The sequence below is a fragment of the Coregonus clupeaformis genome, chromosome 12 (assembly GCF_020615455.1).
Source record: "Coregonus clupeaformis isolate EN_2021a chromosome 12, ASM2061545v1, whole genome shotgun sequence".
NCBI classification, from domain to species: domain Eukaryota; kingdom Metazoa; phylum Chordata; class Actinopteri; order Salmoniformes; family Salmonidae; genus Coregonus; species Coregonus clupeaformis.
The window spans coordinates 47,588,038-47,615,754 of NC_059203.1; the positions used below are offsets into that span (position 1 = coordinate 47,588,038).

Consider the following 27,717-nt stretch of genomic DNA (forward strand, 5'->3'; position numbering starts at 1 on the left):
ATTTACAGTCAGAACAAATGACATCAAATAAAAATATATTTTTAGTTTTTACTATCTGATATTTGTTTGTGCATCTGTTTGAGTTACAATCATAGCCTACCAGTAGTCTCAAATTGAGATTCTTGGTACAATTATTAGTCCAATGATGAGTGTAGACTAAATCAAATGTTTTCCTTAATTTTTATTACAAACTTACTCTTTAAGCACAGCTCACCCTTCTTATCCACCCAGATTAAACATATTTACAAAATAATAATAATTGACGCCATTAATATTTATCATTTTCAAAAGTGTGCCACGGCAAATATCCCAATTTGAGTGCGAACACAAAACAGTACAATGTCTAAATTAATAAGCATGCCTTTTTTTTATTGCTAAGATAGGCACACTTTGCATGCTGCTTTGCTTCAGAGATGAGAGATATTGCACAAGGCACTTTCAATTCCGCCACTCTCTCTCAGCTCATTGAGAGCACAGAGGACATCGTTCCACTGAGGCAAATTCAAAACAAGGCTGATAACCACACAACCAACCCACTATAGCTTTACCTTCAGTACATTCAAACTTTTCAAATATAATCATATACGCTCACGTCAGTAAAAATCTTATATATAATATTAGAAATGTCCTCAAAACAAACATTTTGATTTGGCAATAGCCATAAAACAGTTACAATCTTACAGTAGAACATGACAGAAACATGAGGGGAACCTGGAAGTCCTAATGATGTATATAAACATATGTCTATGTACTTTCTTCTAGCTTCATACATGACTGTCTGGAGAACATGTATCATGATTAGAGGCCACAGTGAGTTGCTGAACAACCCATCCTGTGAGTCTAGGATGACCCAATAGCATACCCTGCACTAGTTTTATAGGGTTGGGCTATTGGGCTTACAGACCTGGGAAACGTCTGTCATGTAGCCCGTAGAATGCAGAAGGCAGACTGAATCTCTCTCTGTTCAGGAGACTGAAGTAGCCCCCCGTGGCGGAGGTGTAATGCCGATTCTGTGACTCATGGGACGTGGAATATGGTATAGATCAGAGGGTACCATATTTTAGTAGTGCAGTAGTACGAGGGGTTGTGGGAGATAATAACAACAGGGGGGCACAAGCGGCACAGTGCAGCAACTGAGTTGGAAGGACAACTATACATCAGAGTGAGCAGGATGTGGCATGAGGGTAACATGGCAGATGGAGCTGGGAGGGCACAGTTCCTGTACTTTCAGCTTCTCCGAGATTTTGAGTGTTGGATGAGCCACTGCAGTGTGATAACTGGAAGGCAGGAGAGGCATGGGGGGGTCAGTGTGAGAGACAGTAGATGAATGGGTGAAACAACGGACACCTACAGTAGTGGCTCAGCATGGATGGTGATACAAAGGGGACACAAAGGTTTTTATATAGCCACTTTGAGTGCACTATGTTATAGTTCTCTCTCATCCAGCCTTCCACTCTGACACAAACAAAACCTGCCATCCTCCTTTGTCACCATCTTACTCACCTATGTTGTCTTTCTCTTTGCAGGAAACAGAGTAGCAGCAAATCTCTCTGTCTTGAATAGCTGCCAAGTTCCTGCAGAAAGAAAGCAGTAATTGTAGCTCAATTGGTAGAGCACGGCGCTTGTAATGCCAGGGTAGTGGGTTCGATCCCCGGGACCACCCATACGTAAAAATGTATGCACACATGACCGTAAATCGCTTTGGATAAAAGTGTCTGCTAAATGGCATTATTATTATTATTATTATAGTAAAGAAAACTGATATAACCTGCTAGAAACTGTTGAACTGGCTAGCAGAGGGAGCTGGTTCCTTTTGAAAACCTGTATCATTTCTAATAGCAGTACAGTACTAGTGAACAAGAAAAGAGAATGCTGTGTTTCTCAATGGAAAACGAGGGCAATGGTTCAGTAAGAATGACGCTTATAAAAAAAAAGGCCTAAAACATCAAATCATAACTGCTCCTCCTCTAAAATAAAACCATTAGCTCTTTTCTGATGTGAGATTAAGATAGCCAAACTCCAGCAAAGTAGCCCTTTATAAAAGCAAATGTAATGTTCAAGAATGGTAACTGTTATCTTCCAAGATCGTTAAAGTCATAAGTATATAGATTAGAAAAAATAACAATAGAAAATGTGACTTTAATAAGGAATTGTGTGTGATATGAACATCTTTCTCCTGCTACCATATTAGGGTATTCATCTTAAAGTGAATAAGCACATCCAAGATCACAGCATGGAAGAAAACTGAAAAGCTATTTTGTTTAAAAGTTAGGAGGCACAATGTATGCCTAAATCGAGTTATTGCCATAATCTCTTGTGGAAAGAAACAGTTTCCAGCCGTTTTAACCATTTACTTTATCATTCATATTCATTTTAATTCATCAATATCACTTGGAATTGGTTTAGAACACCCAGAATATATTGCTTTGTCTTACCATTCATCAACTGGAATCTGTGTGACAAACCTGGACTTTCTTTTTTTGTTAGTAATAAATTACATTTTAATTGCAACAAGAACAAAACTCTCAAGTCTCTCAATGGGGAAAACGCGTTGGAACCAGTCCTTGTAAAAGCGTCTAATGTGGCCTTTTGAAATGTTAGAACCTAGCCACTACAGGCCCTAACTCACAATGGCAAGGCACAATGATAGAGGGACTTGTTCAGTTAGAATTAGTTTATTGAACTTTAAAAGTGGGATTTAGAGTTGTTAAACTACTTCAGCTCAGATGCGTCAAATGCTGTGTGATTACTGCTGTAGGTTTGATGGTAGGGAACACCTCATACCAGTGTCGTAGTCGAGTCCCAAGTCACCTGTACTCGAGTCCAAGTCAAGTCACTATGGTTGAAGTCCGAGTCACCAATGGGCGACTCACGAGTCCATCAATTTATAATAGGTCTTATTATGCAATCGTTTCTAGTCGCCACTAGCTGGCAGTATATCGCCACTCCCTCATGAAAAACCCCAACTAATTTACTATTCATCACTACCTCACAAGTTCTACACTCAATACCTGTGTTTCACTACTTATTTATTACATAAATTAATGGTAAGTCAGGCTCTCAGCTACTTTTTTGTAAAATCGCCCCCTGATATTTGTGTAGTTTTTTTTATTGTAGAGTGAAAACTAAAGGGAGACTTGTCCGAACCTGGCTATGGGATGCAGGGGGAAGTGTGGGAGGGTAGAGCGAGACGACAAATTCAAAGACAGCCTACTTTTCTATACTCAAGGGGAGAGAGAGAGAAATAGCTAGACTGTTGTTTTACTATTAAAACCTCAGATGTATGGTCCCCTTTTTAGGGGACCTGCATGGTTCTGGTACCAGTTCCGACTGCCATTTTCAATTATAAATCGATCTGTGGATACCGTAGATCGAAAATGCTTGCATTGAGCAATAGTCCTGGTTCCCACAGACACAGTATTATTGCTGAACCTGTGTGACGTAGGATGTAAAATCTGAAACCACTTGAAGCTGGGATGTCCCTCCTACCATTTAATTCGCTCTTCCGACTGTCCATCAACTCCTGGCTGAACCCTACATCACAACCAAGGACAAAGCACATGCCTGCAATCGTTACATCGTAGTGCAGCAGGAAAGAGTTCTTTCATCACGGTAGCACATTCTGAGATCAATGTATAGCCATTAATCTAAAATAATTCATACATTTGAAACATAAAACACTGTCATAGATGGGTGAGATTAGTAGGAGATGAAAGGTGAGTTCCTAACGAGTTCAGGAAGCCAAGCTAGAGCTCTGTGAGATGTTCACAGTGATGGGGACAGACGTTTGATCAAGAGAGACCTTTAGAAAATATGCAAATTCTCTCGAACACTAAACATACAAATATGTACATATTTTACAGTTATAAGGAAGGTGACATCCTATATATAGTCATTTTATAATTTGATTATGCTATATTTAGAAAGTCATTTCGAGCCTTAAACAGCTTTGTTGAATAGGAAATACATCATGAAATATTTCATTTTTATCGTATTTGTACTGTATACTTGAGCTGTGTCCTCAAAAGTGACTGCACCTCAGCAATTTATAACTATTTTTACCAGAAAGGTGAGAGTTTAACCGTTCTTTGAGTATGCAGCATTACTAGTTATTGTTTATGGCTCTCTCATGATAAATAATAACTTTTGGGGATGACGTAGATTACATTTTCGATTACATTTAGTTACATGTAACTACGGAGCTGTGAGGGGAACGGCACCTCCTTACCTTCAGGCTCTGATCAGACCCTACACCCAAACAAGGGCACTGCGTTCATCCACCTCTGGCCTGCTAGCTCCCCTACCTCTACGGAAGCACAGTTCCCGCTCAGCCCAGTCAAAGCTATTTGCTGCTCTGGCACCCCAATGGTGGAACAAGCTCCCCCATGACGCCAGGGCAGCGGAGTCACTGACCACCTTCCGGAGACACTTGAAACCCTACCTCTTTAAGGAATACCTGGGATAGTATAAAGTAATCCTTCTACCCCCCCTCCCCCACCCCACCATAAAAAATTAAATAAAAAGTGGTTGTCCCACTGGCTATCATAAGTTGAATGCACCAATTTGTAAGTCGCTCTGGATAAGAGCGTCTGCTAAATGATGTAAATGTAAATGGTTAAACTCAATACGATTACCGTTTTCAACTTCGTAAAGCAGTAGGCTGGTGACGGGGAAGCAAAACAGTCGTTTGTGTAGCCTTTGATCGGAGGTGGAGCGGAGCCTGCCTGCCCACAATCATTCCTTGCTTCCCCAGCAACTCACCAGCTGATGTAGGCTGTGTATGCCGGATTTGGCGTCTTCCCACTGCCAGAGAACCGAACACTCGCTGCTCTGCGTAACCCAGTGCTGCTAATATTCTGCGTAACATAGTAGCCCATCCAGTCCAAGTGCAAATACAAGTCACGAGAAGGCGAGTCCGAGTCACCAATGGTAGAGTCTAAGTCGAGTCACAAGTCATGAAAATCGGGACTCGACTTGAGTACTATAACACTGCCTAATAACTTCTCTTCATACTCACAGTTTTTCAATGAGCTGCTTCTCGTCTAGAGCACTGGGGAGATCTCTTTTGTTGCCAAGCACCAAAACCTAAAAAGCACAACAGTTTAGATATTGTGTGGCAGAAATGTCTGCTGACGGATTATATAAAGAAACTCCCTCATTTACATGTGTTCCTAGCAGTTCCGTAAGTGTAGACCTACTTACAGGAATTCCTTGCAACGGAGGCTTGTCTAACAAATTGTGCAGCTCATTTCTGGAAGCTTCCACCTTCTCATGGTCTGCTGCGTCCACCATATATCTAAAAAAAAAAAAAAAATTAACAGGTCACAACAAGTTTACAAATCGCATCAAAAATCTAAAAGAGCAAGTGGTGTGCATACTGTAAAGGAATGGAAGTGTTCAAAACATGCCCATCACAATGTTCGAACACTGACCGGTATCCACTGAACTAACCCTAACAGAACAATCAATCTTCAGCATTTCTGTCCTCTTCCTGCATTTCAATTGTACCAATGCAGACTGACAGGAATGGCCAAACTCAGATACTCACACAATTGCGTTAACTCCACGACAGTAGCGTTCCCACATGCTCCTGAACCTCGGCTGTCCTCCTATATCCCAGATCTGGAAAACCAGAGGAACAAAAATTAGCCTAGCTATTTTCATTTCATTTTCTCATGCAGTCGGTATAGATTGTCACTGTGGAACATTACAGTAACCTATACACTGTAGTGACTGAAGACCTACCTTGATGGTAACGTTGCCTTTTGTGACCTTCCTCATGTTGAATCCGACTGTTGGGATCATGTCTTCACTAAATTGCCCAGACTGAAAAAGAAGACAGCAGGCCATTGATCAATTTTGAGTTGTACAAGCTGAGCTGGCATAAACAAACATAGAAGGTCAAATTGTTTGTGATGTCATCTGGAATTGCCACTATACTAACTAATAATGTCAGACATAAACCTAGGCCTCATTGTGGTTTACTAGTTTTGCACATTTCCTGTTATTTCCGTTTAAAAAAGATATTCATGTGCAAAAGGTTTATGGTAGTTTCACAAGTGTCATTAAGCCTAAAGGCGTGTGAAGGTCACAGACTAGATCAGGGTTTCCCTAACTCAGTCCTGGGGCCCACCCTGGGTGCACGTTTTGGGGGGGCAGGACTGAATTTGGGGAACCCTGCTCTACAGCAGGGGTATTTAACTCTACCCTACGAGGTCCGGAGCCTGCTGTTCTACCTGAAAATTAATTGCACCCAAAAAAAGCAGTGGAACTGGCTTCGAAGGTCCAGAGTTGACTTTGAGGGCTCTAGAGGAAATATGTTTGGCATGCAGACAAGTTTCAGAGGACCCAATCTTCTATATTCTAAGATCACTGAAATGTTTTGAAAATAGTGTATTTTTAGTCAACCCTAAATAATAGGCTACACTCTTGGCGATCAGACAGAAGAAAAAAAATGTCATTCTGATGTCTGCTCTCTTACCCTTTTGTGTAATCCAAACAGTATTTTAGCAAGACAAAGACCTTTGCTTTGTCTGGCGCATATACAGTATGTAACAGCACATGACTAAGTCACTAGACCAGGGCTAAGTGGAAGTGAGTGCAAAGTCTCATGACTGAAGCCTGGCTGGAAACACCACCCACATCCTACTCCTTTTTACTCACTCAAACAGATTACAACCAACCACATGTGCACTTCCCCATCAATGGCAAGTACCTCTTTCACTACAGTACTGACAGAAGAGTTAGGTGTACCTATTAAGCCCATGTACCCATTAAACCTACTTCCATTTTGGGATTCAAAGAAAAAAGACAAAAATAAACCTTTTCTGCTATTTCATGTTTTAACCAGTTCATGTAGTTGTTGTATCCATACTAGTTTTTATTCTAAGCCAATCAGATGTTTTATTATTAAGTTATTGACAGTTGTGTAAGTTCCTACTAGTGGCCAATTTCAAAGCTGCAAAAAATACTTGTATGGGGGCGACTCAGAAACTAATTTTTCAGATATTTGTAGTACCTTCTCAGATAAGTGATCATACTTAATGTAAAATTAAGAGATTCATGTGTTGATATGCACATGATAGTAGTTAATACCCATGTAGTGTGCTATTTCTTGCCATCTGAAAATATGGGTTATTCATGCTACAGTTGCACCACGTCAGTCAATACAGTGGCAGTATAACTTGGTGAACCACAACAATATAATAGATCTCAAGCACTCACAGCTAACATTTAATGCAATTTGTCTTATTTTACTGTTAAATGAACCTTGCTTTGTTATACATAGATGCCTTTTTTGTAAATGTTACATTTCTCTCAGGTGGGCTTAAAAGGAACAGTAGCACAAAAAGCACCCTCTATACAGAATGTAAATAAATTAATATTGTTCAATATTATCAACAGTAACTTTGCATAATATTGTAAATTACTATATAGTGTATATTTACACCCCAGACCATTGGTTTCCAAATATTGAGGAAACTTTTTTACTCTATTTTTTTTAACCATAAATCATTGCTGTTCCAATTAAGCCCAGTATGCATTGAAACATGGGGATTGTGTGTTGATATCTGTAATATTCAATAAATCTGAGCATTTCTTCAGATTTAAGTTGATTAAAATACTCAAAAACTACAGTTATGCATATCATGCATCTATCCATGGTTCCTTTACAAAGATTAAAAACAATTAAGAATGAAAAGCCTCTGTACTCTCTCCAAGATGTTTGGAGTGGACAGGTAGTCGTTGATGCAGAGAGAGAAGAACATGATCAGGGTTGAAGGATATCTGGGATAGAAGACCTACGAGTAGTGGTCCATTTTTGTTTTTACAAATGAGAGACAAGAAAATGACTAATCATGCAGTTAAGGCCAGGACATTGTCATATTGTTGTCCCTCATTCATCCAGGTGTTTCACATTTTTGGTCCACCACATGTACCTTTGTAATACAACAGTAGAAAGGGACATTTAAAACCGTCTTCAGACAGGCTTTAGGAAGACAAGTTGAACTATACTGAACCAAAATATAAACGCAACATGTAAAGTGTTGGTCCCATGTTTCATGAGCTGAAATAAGATCACAAGCTTATTTCTCTCAAATTTTGCGCACGAAATTTGTTTACGTCCCTATTAGTGAGAATTTCTCCTTTGCCAAGTAATCCATCCACCTGACAGGTGTGGCATTTCAAGAAGCTGATTAAACAGCATGGTTATTACACAGGTGCACCTTATGCTGGTGACAATAAAAGGCCACTCTAAAATGTGCAGTTTTGTCAAACAGGACAATGCCACAGATGTCTCAAGTTGAGGGAGCGTGCATTTGGCATGCTGACTGCAGGAATGTCCACCAGAGCTGTTGCCAAAGAATTGAATGTTCATTTCTCTACCATATGCCACCTCCAACGTAATTTTTGAGAATTTGGTATTATGTCCAACCGGCCTCACAACCGCAGGCCCTGTGTAACCACACCAGCCCAGGACCTCCACATCAGGCTTCTTCTCCTGCGGGATCATCTGAGACCAGCCACCTGGACAGCTGATGAAACTAAGGATTATTTCTGTCTGTAATAAAGCCCTTTTTTGGGGAAAAATTCTGATCGGCTGGGCCTTGCTCCCAAGTGGGTGGGCCTATGCCCTCCCAGGCCCACTCATGGCTGCGCCCCTGGCCAGTCATGTGAAATCAATAGATTAGGTCCTAATGATTTATTTCAATTGACTGATTTCCTTATATGAACTGTAACTCAGTAAAATCGTAAATTGTTGCGTTTATATTTTTGTTCAGTATAATTAACAAGAATAGGAGTACAGCAAATGTGAACCAGCTTTCAGATAATTCATTAAAAGTTGTTTGTGTTATGGTCTTTGTGCATGGCGTCTTATCCACAGAGGGCCGTTGCGGGTGTAGGTTTTTGTTCTAACCAAGCAGTAACAAACCTGATTCAACTAATCAACTCTTTATTGAAGTCTATGATTAGTTTAATAAGGTATGTACTGGTTGGCCAGAACAAAATCCTGGCCCCAAATTGATCTCTGCGGATACGATTGGACACCCCCTGTTATAAATGCTACTTCCATGATGAATAGTAATGATCAACTGATTTTAATAACTTTAGGGGATATAATTATAATTTAAGCTTACATAAGAACTGTCTGTTTTTCATTTAAAATGTGGAAATACATTAAAATTGCTTATTTAAGAGGTGGGCTTATTTGGAACCCCCATGGGCTTAAAGGATACATTCGGTACCCATTAACTCAATTATTTTTATCTCACCTAAAGAAATGGTGTAAGTAAAGTCATATTAATCTTTCATTGTATCTCCACTTTTTTAAATGAAAATTAGGGCTGCATATGTTAGAAATGTCTAAACTTTGATGTTGGTGTGCTTAATATGTACACTTACCCTACTCTTTCTACATCCTATAAAGAAATACCTGGAATTATAGGCTACATGGAAGCTTTAAGTATCAAATCGTGATCAATTTCTCATACATCTTTATTGTTAGCTATGACAGTAAAAAGCAGACTGCCTTGGTGTTGAGGCAAGCATGCTGCTGAAGGGAGTCAGAGCATGGCATAGGTCATCAAGTTCATTCTGTTCTGTTGGAACTGTTCTATTGGACCTACAACTGCCTTTCACAATCTTTTGATCAGCTAGCTTCTTTCGGTCTTTGATCTTGCACATCCAAACTTCTGCTTTGACAAGAAGAAAGGATCACGATTTCCAAAGAATCAGGACAAAGGATCACAATTTTCTGCTTTTGAGAAATCCTAGTTGTAACACTAGTGATTGCGTAAGAGACCCTGGCCTGCTTGTTTTACCAACACAACTGGTGAAAAGACAGTTGAGTCAAAGGGAGCAAAGACAATGACAATGTGGCAGTAGGGGGAGCCCGCCAACTCTGGACCATAGCCTTGCTTCCTGAACCCAGTTATACCTGTCCATGTTCAGAAAGTATTCATACCCCTTGACTTATTCTACATTTGTTGTGTTACAGCCTGAATTCAAAATGGATTAAATAGAAATCAGAAATCTCATTTACGTAAGTCTTCACACCCCTGTGCCAATACTTTGTAGACGCACCTTTGGCGGCGATTACAGCTTTGAGTCATCTTGGGTATGTCTGTATCAGCTTTGCACATCTGGATTTGGGGATTTTCTCCCAATCTTCCTTGTAGATTTTCTCAAGCTCTGTTAAGTTAGATGGGGAGTGGCGGTGAACAGCAATCTTCAAGTCTTTCCACAAATGTTCAATGGGATTTAAGTCTGGGCTTTGGCTGGGCCACTCAAGGACTTTCACATAGGGCTGGGCGGTATACTGTTTTTTTACTATATACCGGTATTGATGCATGGACCGGTTACTTTACCTTCTATAACGGTATTTGAATGTTTGGTTTATTAAATGTGATACGCAACTCAGGCGGGTGTAATGTTCGTTTTTATAGTTCACTTTGTTTGCTACTTCAGTCGTCTTTCTCCCTCTCCTCCTGCTGCATGCCGCTTCCCACACTAAGCCCTGCACCGTCACTCAAGAAGAGAGCTGTTGCTCGATGATGGAGTCACAAACACTTTCTTGCCATTTACGCTGCAGTCTGCATGGTCAACATGTTGGTGAAAACGATGCTGGCTTTCCACAAGCGTTCTACAAAGGGTCAAAGGAAATTGGATACACCTGAGCTCAATTTGGAGTGTCATAGAGATTTCTGTACTTCATGTTCAATACATTTGCAAAAATGTCAAAATATGTTTTCACTGTCATTATGGGGTATTGTGTGTAGCAGGGTTTCCGTTATGAAAATGTGGCGCCAGACATTTGACCGGCAGCATTTTAATTTACCAGACATTTGAGAAATGTACCGGACCCATATGCATTGGGTACGTAACCTGATTAGGGCGTCCACCCACGGTGCTCAGAATGACAGAAATCACATATAGATTATGGTCATTAATCTTAACAGAACATGTAAATCGAGGATGCAATGACTTCTGTCCTTAACGCGCACTTTGAAGATGTTAGAATAACTGTCCACATTTACTTTTCCTCAGCCAACAAGACGAGTAATGAACAGCAAAATCACTAGCCTATGCATAGGCGGAGCGTGAGTTTCATGTTTGGGGAAGCACATTTTCACCATAAAAATGCACCTTTATAATAAAGCATTCCATCCATCATGCATTTGCAGACTTATGTAAGATAGCCTACTATTCATAATGTGATGAGTAGATTGTACAGTTTGGCTAATATAAAACTCAATCACTGTTGGCAAAAAAGACTGTTCAATGCATGGCTGAGTGTGTATAGTGTAAGAAGTTGCCCAAAAACAAACTTTTAAGTGGCACGGACCCAACAACAGGGCACACAATTTACTTTTTGGTCCACCAGCCCCTGTGGCAGGAAGATTTTAAAAATCTACCAATCACTCGGATTTCTTACCAGCCAATATATTTTTTCTGCTACAATTACACCAACACACAAAAGAACAGATCAGCATCCTTTGTAATGTTTCTGCCTGTGAGATTGAGTATGACTAGTAGAAGCATTGTCTTCTCTTCCCTAGCAGTTGAAACTCAAACATAGAAAAACAACCTTGTGTGGACCCCAGGAAGAGTAGCTGCTGCTTTTGCAACAGCTAATGTGGATCCTAATAAAATACCCCCAAAAAACCTAGCTTGTGAACAAAATGTAAACAGCCAAGAAACACAAGGACAAAGTCTCACTTCAGTAGACTTTCGTATCAAGTAAATTAGACCAACTTTTATACCTGTGCACAGCGCTTCTAAAAATGAATATTTCACTCAGCACTTCACGTGCGCACAGCCTCCAGCCAGGCAGTGTTGCAGCGCGAGGTGGAATAGGCTATATAGGATTCGTAGTTCTTTGACATTGTGCGATTTAATTTACAAGCTATGAAACAAAGCGGCAGAAATACTTTGAAAACAGCTACTGCAGCATTTACTTTACTATAAATGTGATCATACTTGACTATTTTAATTGACAAATGCAAGTGAAATGCTCGCACTTTCGAGCTCTGACCACCTGCCAATGTGGCTGGTGAAATAGACATCTTAAGGCGTCAACATGCTTCAGTTCGGCTGGTGCTCGCATACTTCCTTAAAAGACCTTCGCTTGAAATGAGAAAAAACAATAGTACCGTTTGTCCATTTTGAGACGCCGTAGCCAGTATACGCTTCCTCAAAATAGTCTGAATTAATATAAGATAACTCAACAAATCTGTCTTTCATTTGTTTTTGCTGAGGAGACCATAGTCTTACATCTAACAATGATGTTTGGTGCAGTATTTCTCAATGAAAAAAATTGCATGAAAACCAGTTGTCTCTCATTGAATGACAAAGACTTATTGAAGAATCCCTACTGTTGACCAATCACCGTTGAAGGGGCGTAGACTTCAGCTTGCCTCCAGAAAAATAAAATGGTGTGCCGGAACAGCCGGAAAAACCCTTACCGAAGTCCAAAATGAACAAAAACGTCTCAAAATGATGTCATACTATATGCACAACCTCTTCCGAACTGTTTCGGCTGGGAAGTATGCGGATGCCTTTATCCGTCAATGCCAAAATCTACCCGCATTTGGCAGGTGTTCATTTTAGGCCCTGCCCAACAATGATAAAGAGTGAATATGTGCAGTGCGCATTCACCAGGGATATGGCCAATGCTCTCCGCTAGTGCCAAAATTGATAGGCTACAAGCCTACTTGTTGTTCGCTCAATTAAGTTGAGAATTTTGATAATGAAAAGACTAATCTGCCTTTTTGTCTTCTTTTTACAGCAATAGCCATTTGCTTTCCAAACTGTTTTCCCGCGATTTAATTTTGAAATATTACGATATGCCTGGCTGGGCCTCTACTTTTCACTGACAGTTGCAACTCAAAAATCATCTATTTGTTATTTGCAACATGTGCTTCCCAAATTGCTCACGCTGCCTTTCCTTCTGACTGTAGGCAATGCGATTTAAAACATTCCACATCTATTTTTTTTATTTTTTTATATTTTTTAAGGCTATGGGAAGCTAAATTATGCCTATTTTGAATTTATTTATTTATTTATTTATGTATAGACAGGAGTAGGCTAATTAGGCTATATAATTTTGGCAATTTAATTATATTTACTAAGGTAAAGTTTAGAAAAAAAATATCAGCTATTTTAATCGTGGCCAAAAAAACTATTTTTAACACACGATTGCATTTAGAATTGTTGCTCAATGATTGGTCTTATAAAAGCGCTGTCTGACAGATTTTCTGCTCTAAGGCTCGGTATCGGTGTGCATGTGATAAATAAGATACAGTGCATTCAGACCCCTTGACTTTTTCAAAATGTTGTTACATTACAGTCTTATTCTAAAATGTATTTAAAAATAATAATAATCCCCTAATCAATCTACACACAATACCTTGAAGGAATAGGCTTTTATAAATACATAAAATAGGTAGGTAATGTTAAGCGTAGCACAGAGAATGTTCTATTTCAAATATTCTCATTGATTGAGACAGGTTGGTGTCCACCCCAAAGTGCTGCATGTCATGATGACGCTCAACTGTCTCGATCAATGAGAACATTTTAAATAGACAAGATGGCAGCGTACACAGTTGGACTACTTCATAGAGTAACATGTTTTATTTAATAACAGAGCATCCGTTTTTTTCAATAATGTTAACTATTTATTTGAGAAGAAAAAAATTATACATTTGAAGCTACTTTTTAAGTAAATACCTGTAGTGAACTTGTGCAATACGTTAGGATATAAAGCAGATTGCGTTCTTTATTTCACCAGTCACATTTTTTATTATTAAATTTACCGGTAATCCCCAGTTACATGGTGTTTGTTTACAAGCACAACGACGAGAGACAGCACGCACCAGGTGATCTAGTTACAGTATGGAATTCACAACTAAATATTTCCCACCTAGATATCATAACTATTAAGTTAACCGTCTAAAAAGTTGGTTTGCTAATTTAGTAGCTAATTATCTAGCTAACTGGTTAGCTTCTTGCAAAATCAAGTTTATTTTGGTAACAGCAGAGAATCCCATCCTGGATCAAGAGCCTTGCTGTCTAATGTTTGTTTTGTGCGTGCAGCAAACGGAGTAGTATTTTTTTGTTACTTGTACAACTTTATGAGCTGGCATGTCTGTCCTGCAAATAGTTTGTCAAAGACTTTATAAAATTCGCAATGAGCTCGTTACCTAGCATTCACTATGGGATTTTAAATTTCGGATTACAGAGGCTCAGTGCTGGTATATATCCAAGGATGGCACAAGGTCGGTATGACAATCTGGATACCGCCCAAGCCTAATGTGGAATTCCAAGTCGGAATTATCGCCAAGTAATGGTTGGACAAAAATTATCTGTGCTACGTTTAAGATAACCTACCTAATAACGCATATCAGCCAGCTGGAACAGTAATAATGGTCTGACTGTGACATTTTTAATAGCTACATCAGATGATAAACTAAAAAGATACAGCCTCAGAGGCGTGTGACATCAAACCAATATAGCCAGAGCCCTGTGGTGTGCACTACATGTTCAATGTAGCCGAGTTTCTCAACTCCACGATGTACATCACATCAATGTAAAATCGAGCTCTGTTCAATGATGCCACAACTATAACCATCAATAATCTGAAATCTACTGTAGTTCAAAACAACTGGGACTCAGGAAAAAAAGAGCTCCGACTGGGGAAAATAAATTTGAACGGTCATTCATCTCGGAAACTCGGGCCACTTTCTGGAGTTCCGACCTGAAGATCACTGACGTTATGATTTCACCTCTTATTTTTCCAAGTTCTCAGTTGTTTTGAACGCGGCATAACACTTGACAGTCTGTGATTGCCAGCGAGTTGATTGATGACCAATAATTGGGCCTACTATCTGGGAAGATACCGGCTAGCCAACTAGCTAGCCAAGTTGCAAAAATGAAAGTTGACAGCTAACGTGGCTAGCTAGCTAATCCAGATGTTTTAGAAAGAAACCTAGTCTAGGGAGCAAAATATGATCTGTACTGTAGCCAAATTCCAATATAATGGTTAACTGACTAACGTAGTCTTCTGCTTCTAATTGCCATCAAACCACACAAATATCAACATAACATGTATATAACGTTAGCTAACTAGCTAGTTACCGGCTATAGCTAGCTGACCTAACAAACTAGTACACTTTAAGTAAGGTATGCTAATTAGCTAGCTATGTTTAATTGTACGTTAACGGTGGCTAACTTTAAGATACTAGTAGCTACATCGATATTGCTGATATCGCTAGCTAGTGCTAACGTAGCTAGCAAGCTAACGTTAGCGCGCTAGCACAATAAAAACTTACAGCTATCACATTAACAAATGTGGTTTTCCCCGAGTATTGAAGTCCAACCAGGGTCAACTCCATCTCCTCTTTCCAAAAGAGGGACTTAAACCAGTCCAAAAGCCGGTTTATGAGTGCCAGCATCTTGAATTTGATGTTCCCCCTCAACTTTGACAGAAAGCTGGCAGTGGGCGGATTCGATTATACTGAGCTGCGGGGAGAGAGGAGCGCCAATTTCATTTTGTCAACAAGGCAGCATGGTGCGCTGTCCAGAAACATACAGCTCTTTTCCAGAAAGTAAATGTTAGAATTTTCTAACTATTTTAAATTGGGAAGCAGTTAAATCGTTTTTATCGAAAGCAATCACTTTTCGTGGGAAAACACAGAATCCTACTAATTACTTCTTCTTCTAAGGTATTGTAATGAAACAGGCAGGGAGCAGGTCTTGAACCCTCAACCTTCTAGCCCGAAGTCCAGCGCGCCATCGACTGTTCCCCAAAAGCATGGTCCCGTGGCAAGGTCGATATCCGCGCTAATAAATCCAGGGTCGTTACAGTATATTGGTGATCACACAATTTAATGTGCCTCCCACCACCTGCTATGTGGGATGGAAACAGGATTCCCCCCAAAAACGGAACTACCAAAAACAACTTTTCTGTTAAAAAGAAATAAAACAGACCTTTTTAACACACAGGGTACAGTGGGGAAAAAAGTATTTAGTCAGCCACCAATTGTGCAAGTTCTCCCACTTAAAAAGATGAGAGAGGCCTGTAATTTTAATCATAGGTACACGTCAACTATGACAGACAAATTGAGGAAAAAAAATCCAGAAAATCACATTGTAGGATTTTTAATGAATTTATTTGCAAATTATGGTGGAAAATAAGTATTTGGTCACCTACAAACAAGCAAGATTTCTGGCTCTCACAGACCTGTAACTTCTTCTTTAAGAGGCTCCTCTGTCCTCCACTCGTTAACTGTATTAATGGCACCTGTTTGAACTTGTTATCAGTATAAAAGACACCTGTCCACAACCTCAAACAGTCACACTCCAAACTCCACTATGGCCAAGACCAAAGAGCTGTCAAAGGACACCAGAAACAAAATTGTAGACCTGCACCAGGCTGGGAAGACTGAATCTGCAATAGGTAAGCAGCTTGGTTTGAAGAAATCAACTGTGGGAGCAATTATTAGGAAATGGAAGACTTACAAGACCACTGATAATCTCCCTCGATCTGGGGCTCCACGCAAGATCTCACCCCGTGGGGTCAAAATGATCACAAGAACGGTGAGCAAAAATCCCAGAACCACACGGGGAACCTAGTGAATGACCTGCAGAGAGCTGGGACCAAAGTAACAAAGCCTACCATCAGTAACACACTACGCCGCCAGGGACTCAAATCCTGCAGTGCCAGACGTGTCCCACTGCTTAAGCCAGTACATGTCCAGGCCCGTCTGAAGTTTGCTAGAGTGCATTTGGATGATCCAGAAGAGGATTGGGAGAATGTCATATGGTCAGATGAAACCAAAATAGAACTTTTTGGTAAAAACTCAACTCAGTCGTGTTTGGAGGACAAAGAATGCTGAGTTGCATCCAAAGAACGCCATACCTACTGTGAAGCATGGGGGTGGAAACATCATGCTTTTGGGGCTGTTTTTTCTGCAAAGGGATCAGGACGACTGATCCGTGTAAAGGAAAGAATGAATGGGGCCATATATCGTGAGATTTTGAGTGAAAACCTCCTTCCATCAGCAAGGGCATTGAAGATGAAACGTGGCTGGGTCTTTCAGCATGACAATGATCCCAAACACACCGCCCGAGCAACGAAGGAGTGGCTTCGTAAGAAGCATTTCAAGGTCCTGGAGTGGCTTAGCCAGTCTCCAGATCTCAACCCCATAGAAAATCTTTGGAGGGAGTTGAAAGTCCGTGTTGCCCAGCGACAGCCCCAAAACATCACTGCTCTAGAGGAGATCTGCATGGAGGAAAGGGCCAAAATACCAGCAACAGTGTATGAAAACCTTGTGAAGACTTACAGAAAACGTTTGACCTGTGTCATTGCCAACAAAGGGTATTTAACAAAGTATTGAGAAACTTTTGTTGTTGACCAAATACTTATTTTCCACCATAATTTGCAAATAAATTCATAAAAAATCCTACAATGTGATTTTCTGGATTTTTTTCTTCTCATTTTGTCTGTCATAGTTGACGTGTTCCTATGATGAAAATTACAGGCCTCTCTCATCTTTTTAAGTGGGAGAACTTGCACAATTGGTAGCTGACTAAATACTTTTTTCCCCCACTGTAACTAACTTTGGCCTTCTGGATAGCCTGAGTGCACTTGTTTCTCATTTGCCTGAACGAGAGCCAGTCAGCCTGAGTATGCGTGTGCCGAGCCTTTCACCAAATGGAATTCTTGAGGTGGAGTAACTCTGCCAGATCACGGTCGAACCAGGGGCTGAACCTGTTTTTAATTCTAATTTTCTTCATGGGGGCGTGTTTGTTAATAATACCACTGATCATTTCTAAAAAGAAGGTCCAAGAGTCTTCGACAGAGGGGATCAAGCTGATTCTATACCAATTTACAGAGGACAGGTCATGAATGAAGGCTTGCTCATTCAAGTTTTTTAGCAAGCGTCTATGACAAATCAGGACAGGTTGTTTCACTGAGCAGCCATTACGAACACAGGCTGTAAAACAGTGATCACTAAGGTCATTACAGAAAACACCAGACTGATACCTGTCAGGATTATTTGTGAGGATAACATCAAGGAGAGTAGCCTTTTCTGGGTGTTTGGAGTCATACCTTGTGCAATTGGTAATAATCTGAGAAAGATTTAGGGAGTCCCATTGTCCCAGTTTAGGTCACCTAGCAGGACAAATTCAGACTTAGTGTAAGGGGCCAGGAGAGAGCTTAGGGCAGGTAGGGTACAGGCCGGTGCTGATGGTGGATGATAACACCCAGCAACAGTCAACAAAGAGTTATTTGAAAATGTAATGCTTAAAACCAGCAAATCAAATTGTTTGGGGACAGACTTGGTGGAGACAACCGAGTACTGAAGGTGTTCCTTGGTAAATTGCCACTCCACCACCTTCGGAAGATCTGTCTTGCCGAAAAAGGTTAGAACCAGAAAGGCTAACATCAGTGTTCAAAACACTCTTTCTTAACCACGTCTCAGTAATGACCAACACATCTGGATTGGAGCTGTGAACCCACACTTTCAATTGATAAATTTGAGGTAATAAGCTTCTAGTGTTAACGTGCAGAAAACCCAGGCTTTTACGAGAGCAGAAATCAGTGAAGCAGATATCAGAGCAGAAGTCAGAATTGGGGCTAGAAACAGTAGATGGGCCAGGGTGTACATGCACATTTCCAGATATCATCAGCAGTAATACAATCAGGGCACAGCAGAGGACAGTGAGCGCTCTGCAGTGTTGAGTTATGACATTTGAATGTGCATTAGATGGCAACAAGATCATATTGTACTGCAATTTCATCAGGTAACATGAATACAATGCCGGCAGGAGGTGGTTAGAACAGGATGGGAGGCCAAGAGTCCGTGTAACCAATAGAGAGTCAGAGTACTGAGTGTGGGAACAAACAGTCAAATCAAATCAAATCAAATGTATTGGTCACATACACATGGTTAGCAGATGTTATTGCGAGTGTAGCGAAATGCTTGTGCTTCTAGTTCAGACAGTGCAGCAATATCTAGAAAGTAATATCTAACCGTTACACAACAAAAACCTAATACACACAAATCTAAGTAAAGGAATGGAATAAAAATATATAAATATATGGATGAGCAATGTCATTATCAGAGTGGCATAGGCTAAGATGTAATAGATAGTATAGAATACAGTACATACATATGAGATGGGTAATGCAAGATATGTAAACATTATTAAGAGGAGGTTTTCCACCACGTTATCCCTCCCCGGAGTGAACTTCAGCTGATAGCCATACTGTCTGAGGCAGTCGGCCCATCTGTGCAGCCGAAGTGGCTTGTGGCCAGTTCCTGATGCCGACAGTATAATCGTGAGGGACTGGTGGTCGGTTCGGAGCGTGAACAGCCGGCCATATAGGTAGAGGTACCACCTTTCGCACACCCAGACACAGGCCAGTGCTTCTCATTTCGCCCACAGAGTACAGGCCTCTCAACGGGCCTCTCAACGCCATTCTGCAGCTGTGAGAGGACAGCTCCTAGTGTTCCAGCTGAGGCGTCACATGTGACAATGGTGGGGCAGACGGGGTCAAAGTGAGCCAAGACTGGGGCTGTGGTGAGCTGGCTCTTCAGTTAGTGGACCGCGTCTGAGCAGGCTGCCGTCCAGGCCCATTGCTCGTCCTTCTTGAGGAGCTGGCGAAGGGGCGCTGTGGTCTGAGAGTAGTGGGGCAGAAACCGGAGGTAGTAGGCTGTCATGCCCAAGAATGAGGCCACCTGAGAGGCTGAGGTCGGTTCCGGGATCCGGTGGACAGCTTCAATGTTTGACATGAGTGGGGCAATGCCTTTGGCCGACAGGTGGAACCCCACAAACTCGACGGCTGGAGCTGCAAAGGTGCACTTTCCACCGTTCAGGGTCAGGTTGTTCCGCATGAGTGCTGAATACTCTGTGGAGTCGATAATCATGGATGTGGAGATCAGGGCCGTGGACCACGTTGTCGTCTAGATAGACTGCCACCCCAGGTATTCCAGCGAGGATGGTGCTCATCACCTTCTGGAAGCAGCTGGGGGCGGAGCTAAGTCCAAAAGGCATGCATGTATTTCTGAACACGCCAGCATGTGTGACAAAGGCCGTGAGGTCTCTGCTGGCTGCATGTAAGGGTACCTGAAGATAACCCTGACGCAGGTCGAGCTTCGTGAAGATCGTGGAGCCAGCTCCTCAGTTGTAGGCAAGGGGTACTTATCCGGGACAACAACATTGTTCACAGCACAGAGATCCACACAGGTCCAGATTCCACCTGACTTTTTGGTTGCAATGACCAAGTTTGAAATCTAGGGGGCAGCGTTGACTGGCTCAATGATGCCTGCCTCCAACTGTGACTGGAGATCTTTTGTGATGTCATCACGCACTGCAAAAGGAATGCGCCGCAGGGGCTGCATGACTTGAGTCACGTTCGGGTTCCCTAGGGGCCTGTGAGTAAAGGCTGTGAGGCAGCCCAGTCCATCAAACAGAGTTGGCCAGTTCTGTTGCCATGTGCAGGTAACTTGGTGGATAGCTGACCCACTGTCATCTCTCAGTGTGAACCCCAATGACATCGCCTATACACTTCCTTGTAAACCCACTCACCGAATCAACATATACGTCTATATTATTCTCAGAGGCTACCCGGAACATATCCCAGTTTGCATGATCAAAACAATCTTTAAGCGTGGATTCCGATTGGTCAGACCAGCGTTGAATAGTCATAAGCACGGGTTCTTCCTATTTGAGTTTCTGCCTATAGGAAGGGAGGAGCAAAATGGAGTCGTGGTCAGATTTGCCGAAAGGAGGGCGGGGGAGGGTCTTGTATGCATAGCGGGAATTAGTATAACAATGGTCCAGCGTTTTTCCAGCGCAAGTGCTACAGTCAATATGCTGATAGAATTTAGGTAGCCTTTTTCTCAAATTTGCTTTGTTAAAATCCCCAGCTACAATAAATGCAGCCTCAGGATATATGGTCTCCAGTTTGCATAAAGTCCAGTGAAGTTCCTTGAGGGCCGTCGTGGTATCGGCTTGAGGGGGGATATACACGGCTGTAACAATAACCGAAGAGAATTCTCTTGGGAGATAATACGGTCGGCATTTGATTGTGAGGAATTCTAGGCCAGGTGAACAAAATGACTTGAGTTCCTGTATGTCGTTAGTCATGAAACATACCCCCCCACCCTTCTTCCCGGAGAGATGTTTATTCCTGTCAGTGCGATGTACTGAGAACCCAGATGGCTGTATGGACGGGGACAGTATATCCCGAGAGAGCCATGTTTCTGTGAAACAGAGTATGTTACAATCCCTGATGTCTCTCTGGAAAGTAACTGTCGTGTATTAGGATTATGTCTTTGTTAATGGTTTTAAGTGGAACTGAAAGAATGTTGTTTATGTTAGGTCAAAAGTAGCCAGTTGTAGGGTGACGCCCCAGGGGAGACTGGTGATTGGACAGCAGGGGGAGCAACCCATATTTTCACATTGTTTATAAGTATATGCTGGAGGGATAGGGGGTTAGAGCAGCCATCACAATTCGAGGACACTGCTCTCCGGGGGATCTTGACTCCTGTAACTTATGCTGAAGCTTGTGATATGAATAAACCTTATGATCCAAGTTCAGTATGAGCAGACTCCTTTGTTTATCAGCAATAATTGCCAGCATTTACTCGATACGACATAACCCTTACCCTGATCTCATCCACTTTGTTGTCTAGGGACTGGACATTAGCAAGTAATATACTCAGAAGCGATGGGTGGTGTGCGCGCCTCCTAAGTCTGACTGGGAGACCGCACCGGCGGTATTGTTTTGGGTCGGCCTCTGGAATTAGTTCAAATGCCCTGGGTGGTGCGAACAAAGGATCCGCTTCTGGAAAGTTGTATTCCTGGTCGTAGTGCTGGTAAGTTGACGCCGCTCTGATATCCAGTAGTTCTTCCCGGCTGTATGTAATAACACATAAGATTTTCTGGGCTAGCAATTTAAGAAATAATACATAAAAGGACTAGTAAGCGAGGCAGCCCTCTTTGTCGGCGCCATCTTTCACAGGTTTTTTCAGTCTGTCCCACGGTTGGGTAAACAAGCAAGTTCATATTCAACAAAGCATGCAGGAGTCATGAGGCAAATAGCATAAAGCACAAGAAAAATATATAATGACTTGGGGCTAGCCATTGTACGTTCAGAGTCACTCGCCCCAACATTGTGTGTGTGCTGGAGGCGAGTGAAAGCTCGGGAGAGAGGGGGGAGTGTGGCGAGGGTACCTGTACCAGACGGGGAGACAAGGCAGGGCAGACTGTGAACAGATCGCCAGGTGGAATCCAAGCAGCAGCGCAGCAGGCAACGGGAGTAGGTGTCACGCCCACTTGGGAGAAGCTTGTAGAAAATCCCAGCTAGCTAGTGTCGTATCGAGTGAGTGGTGGCAATCATTGCTGATAAACAAAGGAGTCCGCTCATACTGAATCCTTGATCATAAGTTTATTCATTATCACAAGCTTACAGCATAAGTTTACAGACTCGCGAGGTCTGGAGAGCAGTGTCCTCCAATTCTAATGGCTGCTCTGCCCTTTCATCGTTTAACCCCTACTTATAAACAATGCAAAAAGATGGGCTCCCTCTTCTGGCCAATCACCAGTCTCCCCTGTCCACAACACACTTCCTGTCTGTTGTATGTGACGTTACACTAAAACATTCCCTCTTGATACTAAAATCAACATTCTTTCAGTTCCACTTAAAAAACATTTAACAAAGACATAATCCCAATACACTACACTAGCTAATGTAGCTAGCAAGTCTCTGTCCACTGTTTTTTTTTCACGTGGAAAAGGAGGTCGTTAGCTAGCTTTATCTCTTCAGTTTCGGTGAATGGTCCTTTACGACGTCCAAACAAAGTTGTCCTGTGGCTGTTGTATTTTGGAGATTGCGAGGAGGATATCTTCTGATGTGATCAAAGCAACAATATTGTTTCTTTTTGAGGTCATTTACAATTGAAGTGTCCTGGCTGCATATCAGTTCAAAATAGAGATGAATCCAGTGGATACTGTATTGTAATGACCTCTGCACAGATGGAGGGGGCTTCAAAGGCCTCTGCATTTGGGTGGGGGAGGCTGTGAAACTCTCCTACCATTGTTGGGCTCAAGGGCTTTGACACCACTCACTTCACACCTCAGTGCTAATTGATCTGACCTGTTCCGTGCTACCAAGGTTGGTAGCCTTAACTTAGCATTCAGTCCTTATAAAGTAAAACATATCATTGTAATTTATTTTTCTTCTTGGCTTTAAAAGTAGCTCCAGACTAAACATTACTCACTCAGTTCCAGATCGGATGGTGTTTTCAGGTTTTTTGTGCTTCTTTTGCTGGTTGTTGGTTTGCCAGAGCATTTGGTGTATAGACCTTGGAATCCTTCCAGGTAATTATGTCCAAAATCAGGTTGTAGATTTGGAGTTCTGATTTGGAGTGAAGGTTATGTTGTGGAGCGTAGAATCCTGTATATGTCCTTGCGAAAAAATCAAAGTTTATCTGACTCTAAATCTATAGGCTAAATGTCATATTAAACAGCATATAAACACTCTTAATAGGTCAGGAGCCAGACATGGAGCCTAAGAAGGAACAAAATTATTTAGGCTATATTATTTATATTATTTCGAGACTATAGCCTACAAAGAAATACATTGTGAAGCATTTGCGAGTGCGACACACTAGGCTGGTAGGGAGTCAAGGACGTTAAGCGCTCAGCATTTAAACAACATTTCATTGTATTAAATCACTATAGTCTATAAATTGTGTATATAGGCTGTCACTTAGAATTAAATACAAATTAAACAAAAAATGCCTTATTAGACTCAGTCCACAGTGTCTTTGAATTCATTTTTAGAAACACCAGTTTGGCCAGAGTCTGTGGCTTCAGGCTCATGCGATGGCGCCTGGAGAGCAGGCCAGCAGCAAATCATTGGTTGTGGCGTGCACCACTGGTTTGCACAAGTGTGCCCTGTCATATGACTTGCGACTGCTCACGACCAATGACCTTTTTCTTCCTGTGTTGCATATTGCTGCCTTTCGCAGGTCAGAGTGTGGATTACACATTTTAGTCACCCAACAAAATTAAGGGAAAAGGGGAATGGGAAAATTGCACCAACATCTAACCCTGCACCTATACACTATCCCAAAAAACACACCACCCCATCCCACTACTTTGGCCCTAAACGATCCTACACCAGGTCGTCGGCCTGGGAGGACGGAAACGCTTCTCTCAAAACTTCCTGTAGATCTTCTGCACTAAAATCTCACACCCAAATAGTGGGTGGCAGGCAGGCCCACTTCCCCCTGGTCCGGCTCAACTTCAGAGCGCTCACTACTGCCGACCAACTCAATTTTTTGATCAAATCAAATCAAATCAAATGTTATTGGCCACATGCGCCGAATACAACAGGTGCAGACATTACAGTGAAATGCTTAGTTACAGCCCTTAACCAACAGTGCATTTATTTTAAATAAAAAAGTAAAATAAAACAACAACAAAAAAGTGTTGAGAAAAAAAGAGCAGAAGTAAAATAAAATAACAGTAAGGAGGCTATATATACAGGGATCCTCAAGGTTCTCAAGGCTTGTACTCAGGAGACGAAGGTCTGAATTTCGCACCATTCTTACGCCTTCGCACTTCCCCCATGCAACAATGTCTCGTAGCTTCCACCACTATGCTATAGCTCACGATGCCCCTCATGGACGGTTTCTTCTTATTATTCCTTTGCTTCTTCTTCTTTTTCTGTGGTTTTTTAATGGCAATTGGCAACCAACTTTAAGGTGCATTTCTGCCACCAACTGGACTGGAGTGTGGACCAGAGACAGGGAAGGTTTAATCCTACCAATAGAGTACCACAGTAAAAGTCATAATACCGGGTAAAACCTACTGGTCAAACACAGAAATGGTTCCAATCATTTTCCTACCATTTATTTTAGAAGCACTTCAAATAAGAGCTGTGTTTCGTGTAGGCTTACCCTGGCGTGGCGATCTGATAACTGTGTAAATTTTTCTCGGACAAGGTGACTTTTATAAATATATTTGCCTGTATTTCCCCCAAAATGAAATGCTAATTAGCTGCTAAACAGAACAACAAATGCCTGTCTCAAGCTTCACTTCACTCACCAGGGCCATGATGATCTGTATGAGACCACCGAATCAAGGCAAAGGTACACATTTCTGGATGAACTATGATAGCTAAATTTAGTAATTAATAAATTGGCTAAATTTGTTTATATTGACAATTCTGTGAACTGTCTTGGGCAAGTTTTAAATTGACACAATACCTGTTATCTATCTAGCTAGCTCATGGTTAACTAGTTAGCAACATTAGCAGTCTATTTGTCTAACCATTGTCTAGCATGAGAAAATCATAAAAATTTGTTTAGCTTTTATTAAACAACAGCTTAGCCTCCAATTAACTAGCTAGCTAACTTAGATAGTGAAGCTAGGCATTCTTGATAATGTTTGTTTGTCTCTGTGGGTGAGGGGTGAGGGGTGACTTGTAGCTACCCTAGCTAGCTGTATTATTTTGGTCTGGCTTTTTGAGAGGTGTCAGAGGTGGACTGAATGGCATCCTCTCTTGAGTCAACAGTTTGCTTACTTTACTGCAGGAAGACATTGATCTGTTTGCTGTTACCCTCTGGACAGCAGATTATTAGTATAGCTAGTAGGCAAGGTTATTTAGTCTTACCTGCTATGGTGGGTTTTAAATTAATTGGTATTCACACGTTTGTTTTTGAGGTACAATTACTGTCATGTTATTGATGCCAAATTGCAAACCTTATTTGTACCTTCTCTATTCCAAATCAATGGGTGTGCCTGAGTCTTACTACCTCTCAACTAGATAAGCTGTTTCAACCTGGAACACTATTCTCCTACTTTGGTCTGTTTCAGTCATTGCAGGAAGTCAAATAAAATGTGACTCGTTTCAGGAAACTAGGCATATGTCGCGGGTCACTACTTCACAGGAGAGCCATTTGAACATAAACTTTTTTTTTTAAATCAAAATTTCGTTTTTTTGGCAGAAATGCCTTCTGGAACATGTGAACTTTCATGTGCCTTAATAACAAACTTGTATGCCATCTGTAAATATGAATCAAATTGTTAAATTACGAGCCTAGTTGGTTTAGCCACAGAAAAAGACAGCAACCTTCCCGCTAGCCATGATTGGCTGAGATAATGAGTGGGCTGGACATGCCGAGAGATGAGTTCGGATTGGTCTGCCATGTAGCAACACTTCTGTCTATTTGAGCTGGTCAGTATGTGTAGGTAATCCTGTCTAACACAGCTTTAAAATATATATATATATATATTGCATAGTAGAACTGCATAAGTGTTGCTCTCCACTTTCTGGAGGACCGAGTTTTGAAATCAGTTGAATTAGAGTATGATAGCTAAGGAGATGGAGAAAATACCTGTCTCCGGATTACATCTTCAAACTAAGGGCAACCATGGCATCGGTGACAGGGAGAAGCTTCCATCCATGATGTATAGGGGTAAGATAGTCTAGCTAGCTACATTTTCAGATATATTTTGACAGAAAGTCGTTTTCATTTGAAGTTAAAGTGTACTGTTAGCTAGCTAGCTAACGTTAGCTGGCTCGCTAGCTACGTTACGTGTATGATCTGTGTAGAAATATTATTCGTATCTCAGAACCAGTTGCTTTGCTAGTTATAGCCTAATGTTAGATAGCTAACATTGAACAAGGTTGGTTAGCTACCTGCAGATTCATGCAGAGTAGTAACGTCATGAGTTTGGATTATGGTTAATTGTTTAGCTAGCTAGCTACATGTCTTAACAAAAGACTCCACTATGCAAGTATCCATTTCAATAGGGCGAGCAAAATGGTCAGTGAGCTGTTCTCTCATTTGTGTCTGGAAGTAGCTAGCAAGCTAGCCAACGTTAGCCAGTTAGCTTGGGTGCTTGACTGCTGTTGTTAGGTCAGCTAGCTAATGTAATGTGTATGATCTGTGTAGTAATATTATTTGTATCTCAGAGCCATTTGCTTTGCTAGTTATAGCCTAATGTTAGCTAGCTAACATTGAACCTGGTTCGTTAGCTACCTGCAGATTCATGAGTTGGGATTATGATTCATTGTTTACCTAGCTAACTAGCCACTATGCAAGTAACCATTTCAATATAATGTCACTGCGACTACTGTTGATAGATGTAGCTGGTAAATTCGCTCTAGCTATCTACTCCGATTTCAGAGCACTCTCATCTGAGTGTGCCAGAGCGCAGAATAACTGACAAATTTACTAACGCTCAACACCCGTTGAATATGGCCGGTGTCAGTAAACGTTGGCAATAAAGTGTTAATTGTTGCCAGCAGCACAGTTGCAGTCACCAACGCTCTGGATAACCTGCTAGGGCGAGTGAAATGGTCAGTGAGCTGTTCTCTCATTTGTGTCTGGAAGTAGCTAGCCAACGTTAGCCAGTTAGCTTGGGTGCTTGACTGTTGTTGTTAGGACAGAACGCTAGGATCAACCCTTAATGAGATGGGTGGGGCTTAAGAGGGTGTGAACGATGCTGAATGGGTGTAGACAAAGAAGAGCTCTCCAGTAGGTGTACCAAAATATTCAAAGGCCATTTTCTCAAAAGTTTATCAACTTTCAAAGCAGAATTACTTTCACATTGTTCCTCAACTGTAGTGTATGATATACCATATTCTAGCTCTGAGTCTATACTTTTATCCAATGTAAAAAACACAAT

General features: G+C 41.4%; 1 protein-coding gene across 2 annotated transcripts; it reads right to left on the bottom strand.

Annotated features, from left to right (window-relative positions):
* Positions 1 to 161: 161 nt before the first annotated feature.
* LOC121578395 (ADP-ribosylation factor-like protein 8B-A) lies at positions 162 to 15,506 on the bottom strand. 2 transcript variants are annotated; one of them, XM_041892754.1, is made up of 8 exons: positions 15,333 to 15,506; positions 5,746 to 5,826; positions 5,549 to 5,622; positions 5,203 to 5,296; positions 5,018 to 5,085; positions 3,490 to 3,534; positions 1,504 to 1,574; positions 162 to 1,277 (listed from the first exon to the last, which is right to left on the bottom strand). In XM_041892754.1, exons 1-8 carry the CDS (start codon positions 15,453 to 15,455, stop codon positions 1,228 to 1,230), a joined length of 606 nt encoding a protein of 201 aa, XP_041748688.1. In that variant the 5' UTR covers positions 15,456 to 15,506; the 3' UTR covers positions 162 to 1,227. The 2 variants fall into 2 exon arrangements, with proteins under 2 accessions (XP_041748688.1, XP_041748689.1); XM_041892755.1 differs by lacking the exon at positions 3,490 to 3,534.
* Between the last annotated feature and the right edge of the window lie 12,211 nt (positions 15,507 to 27,717).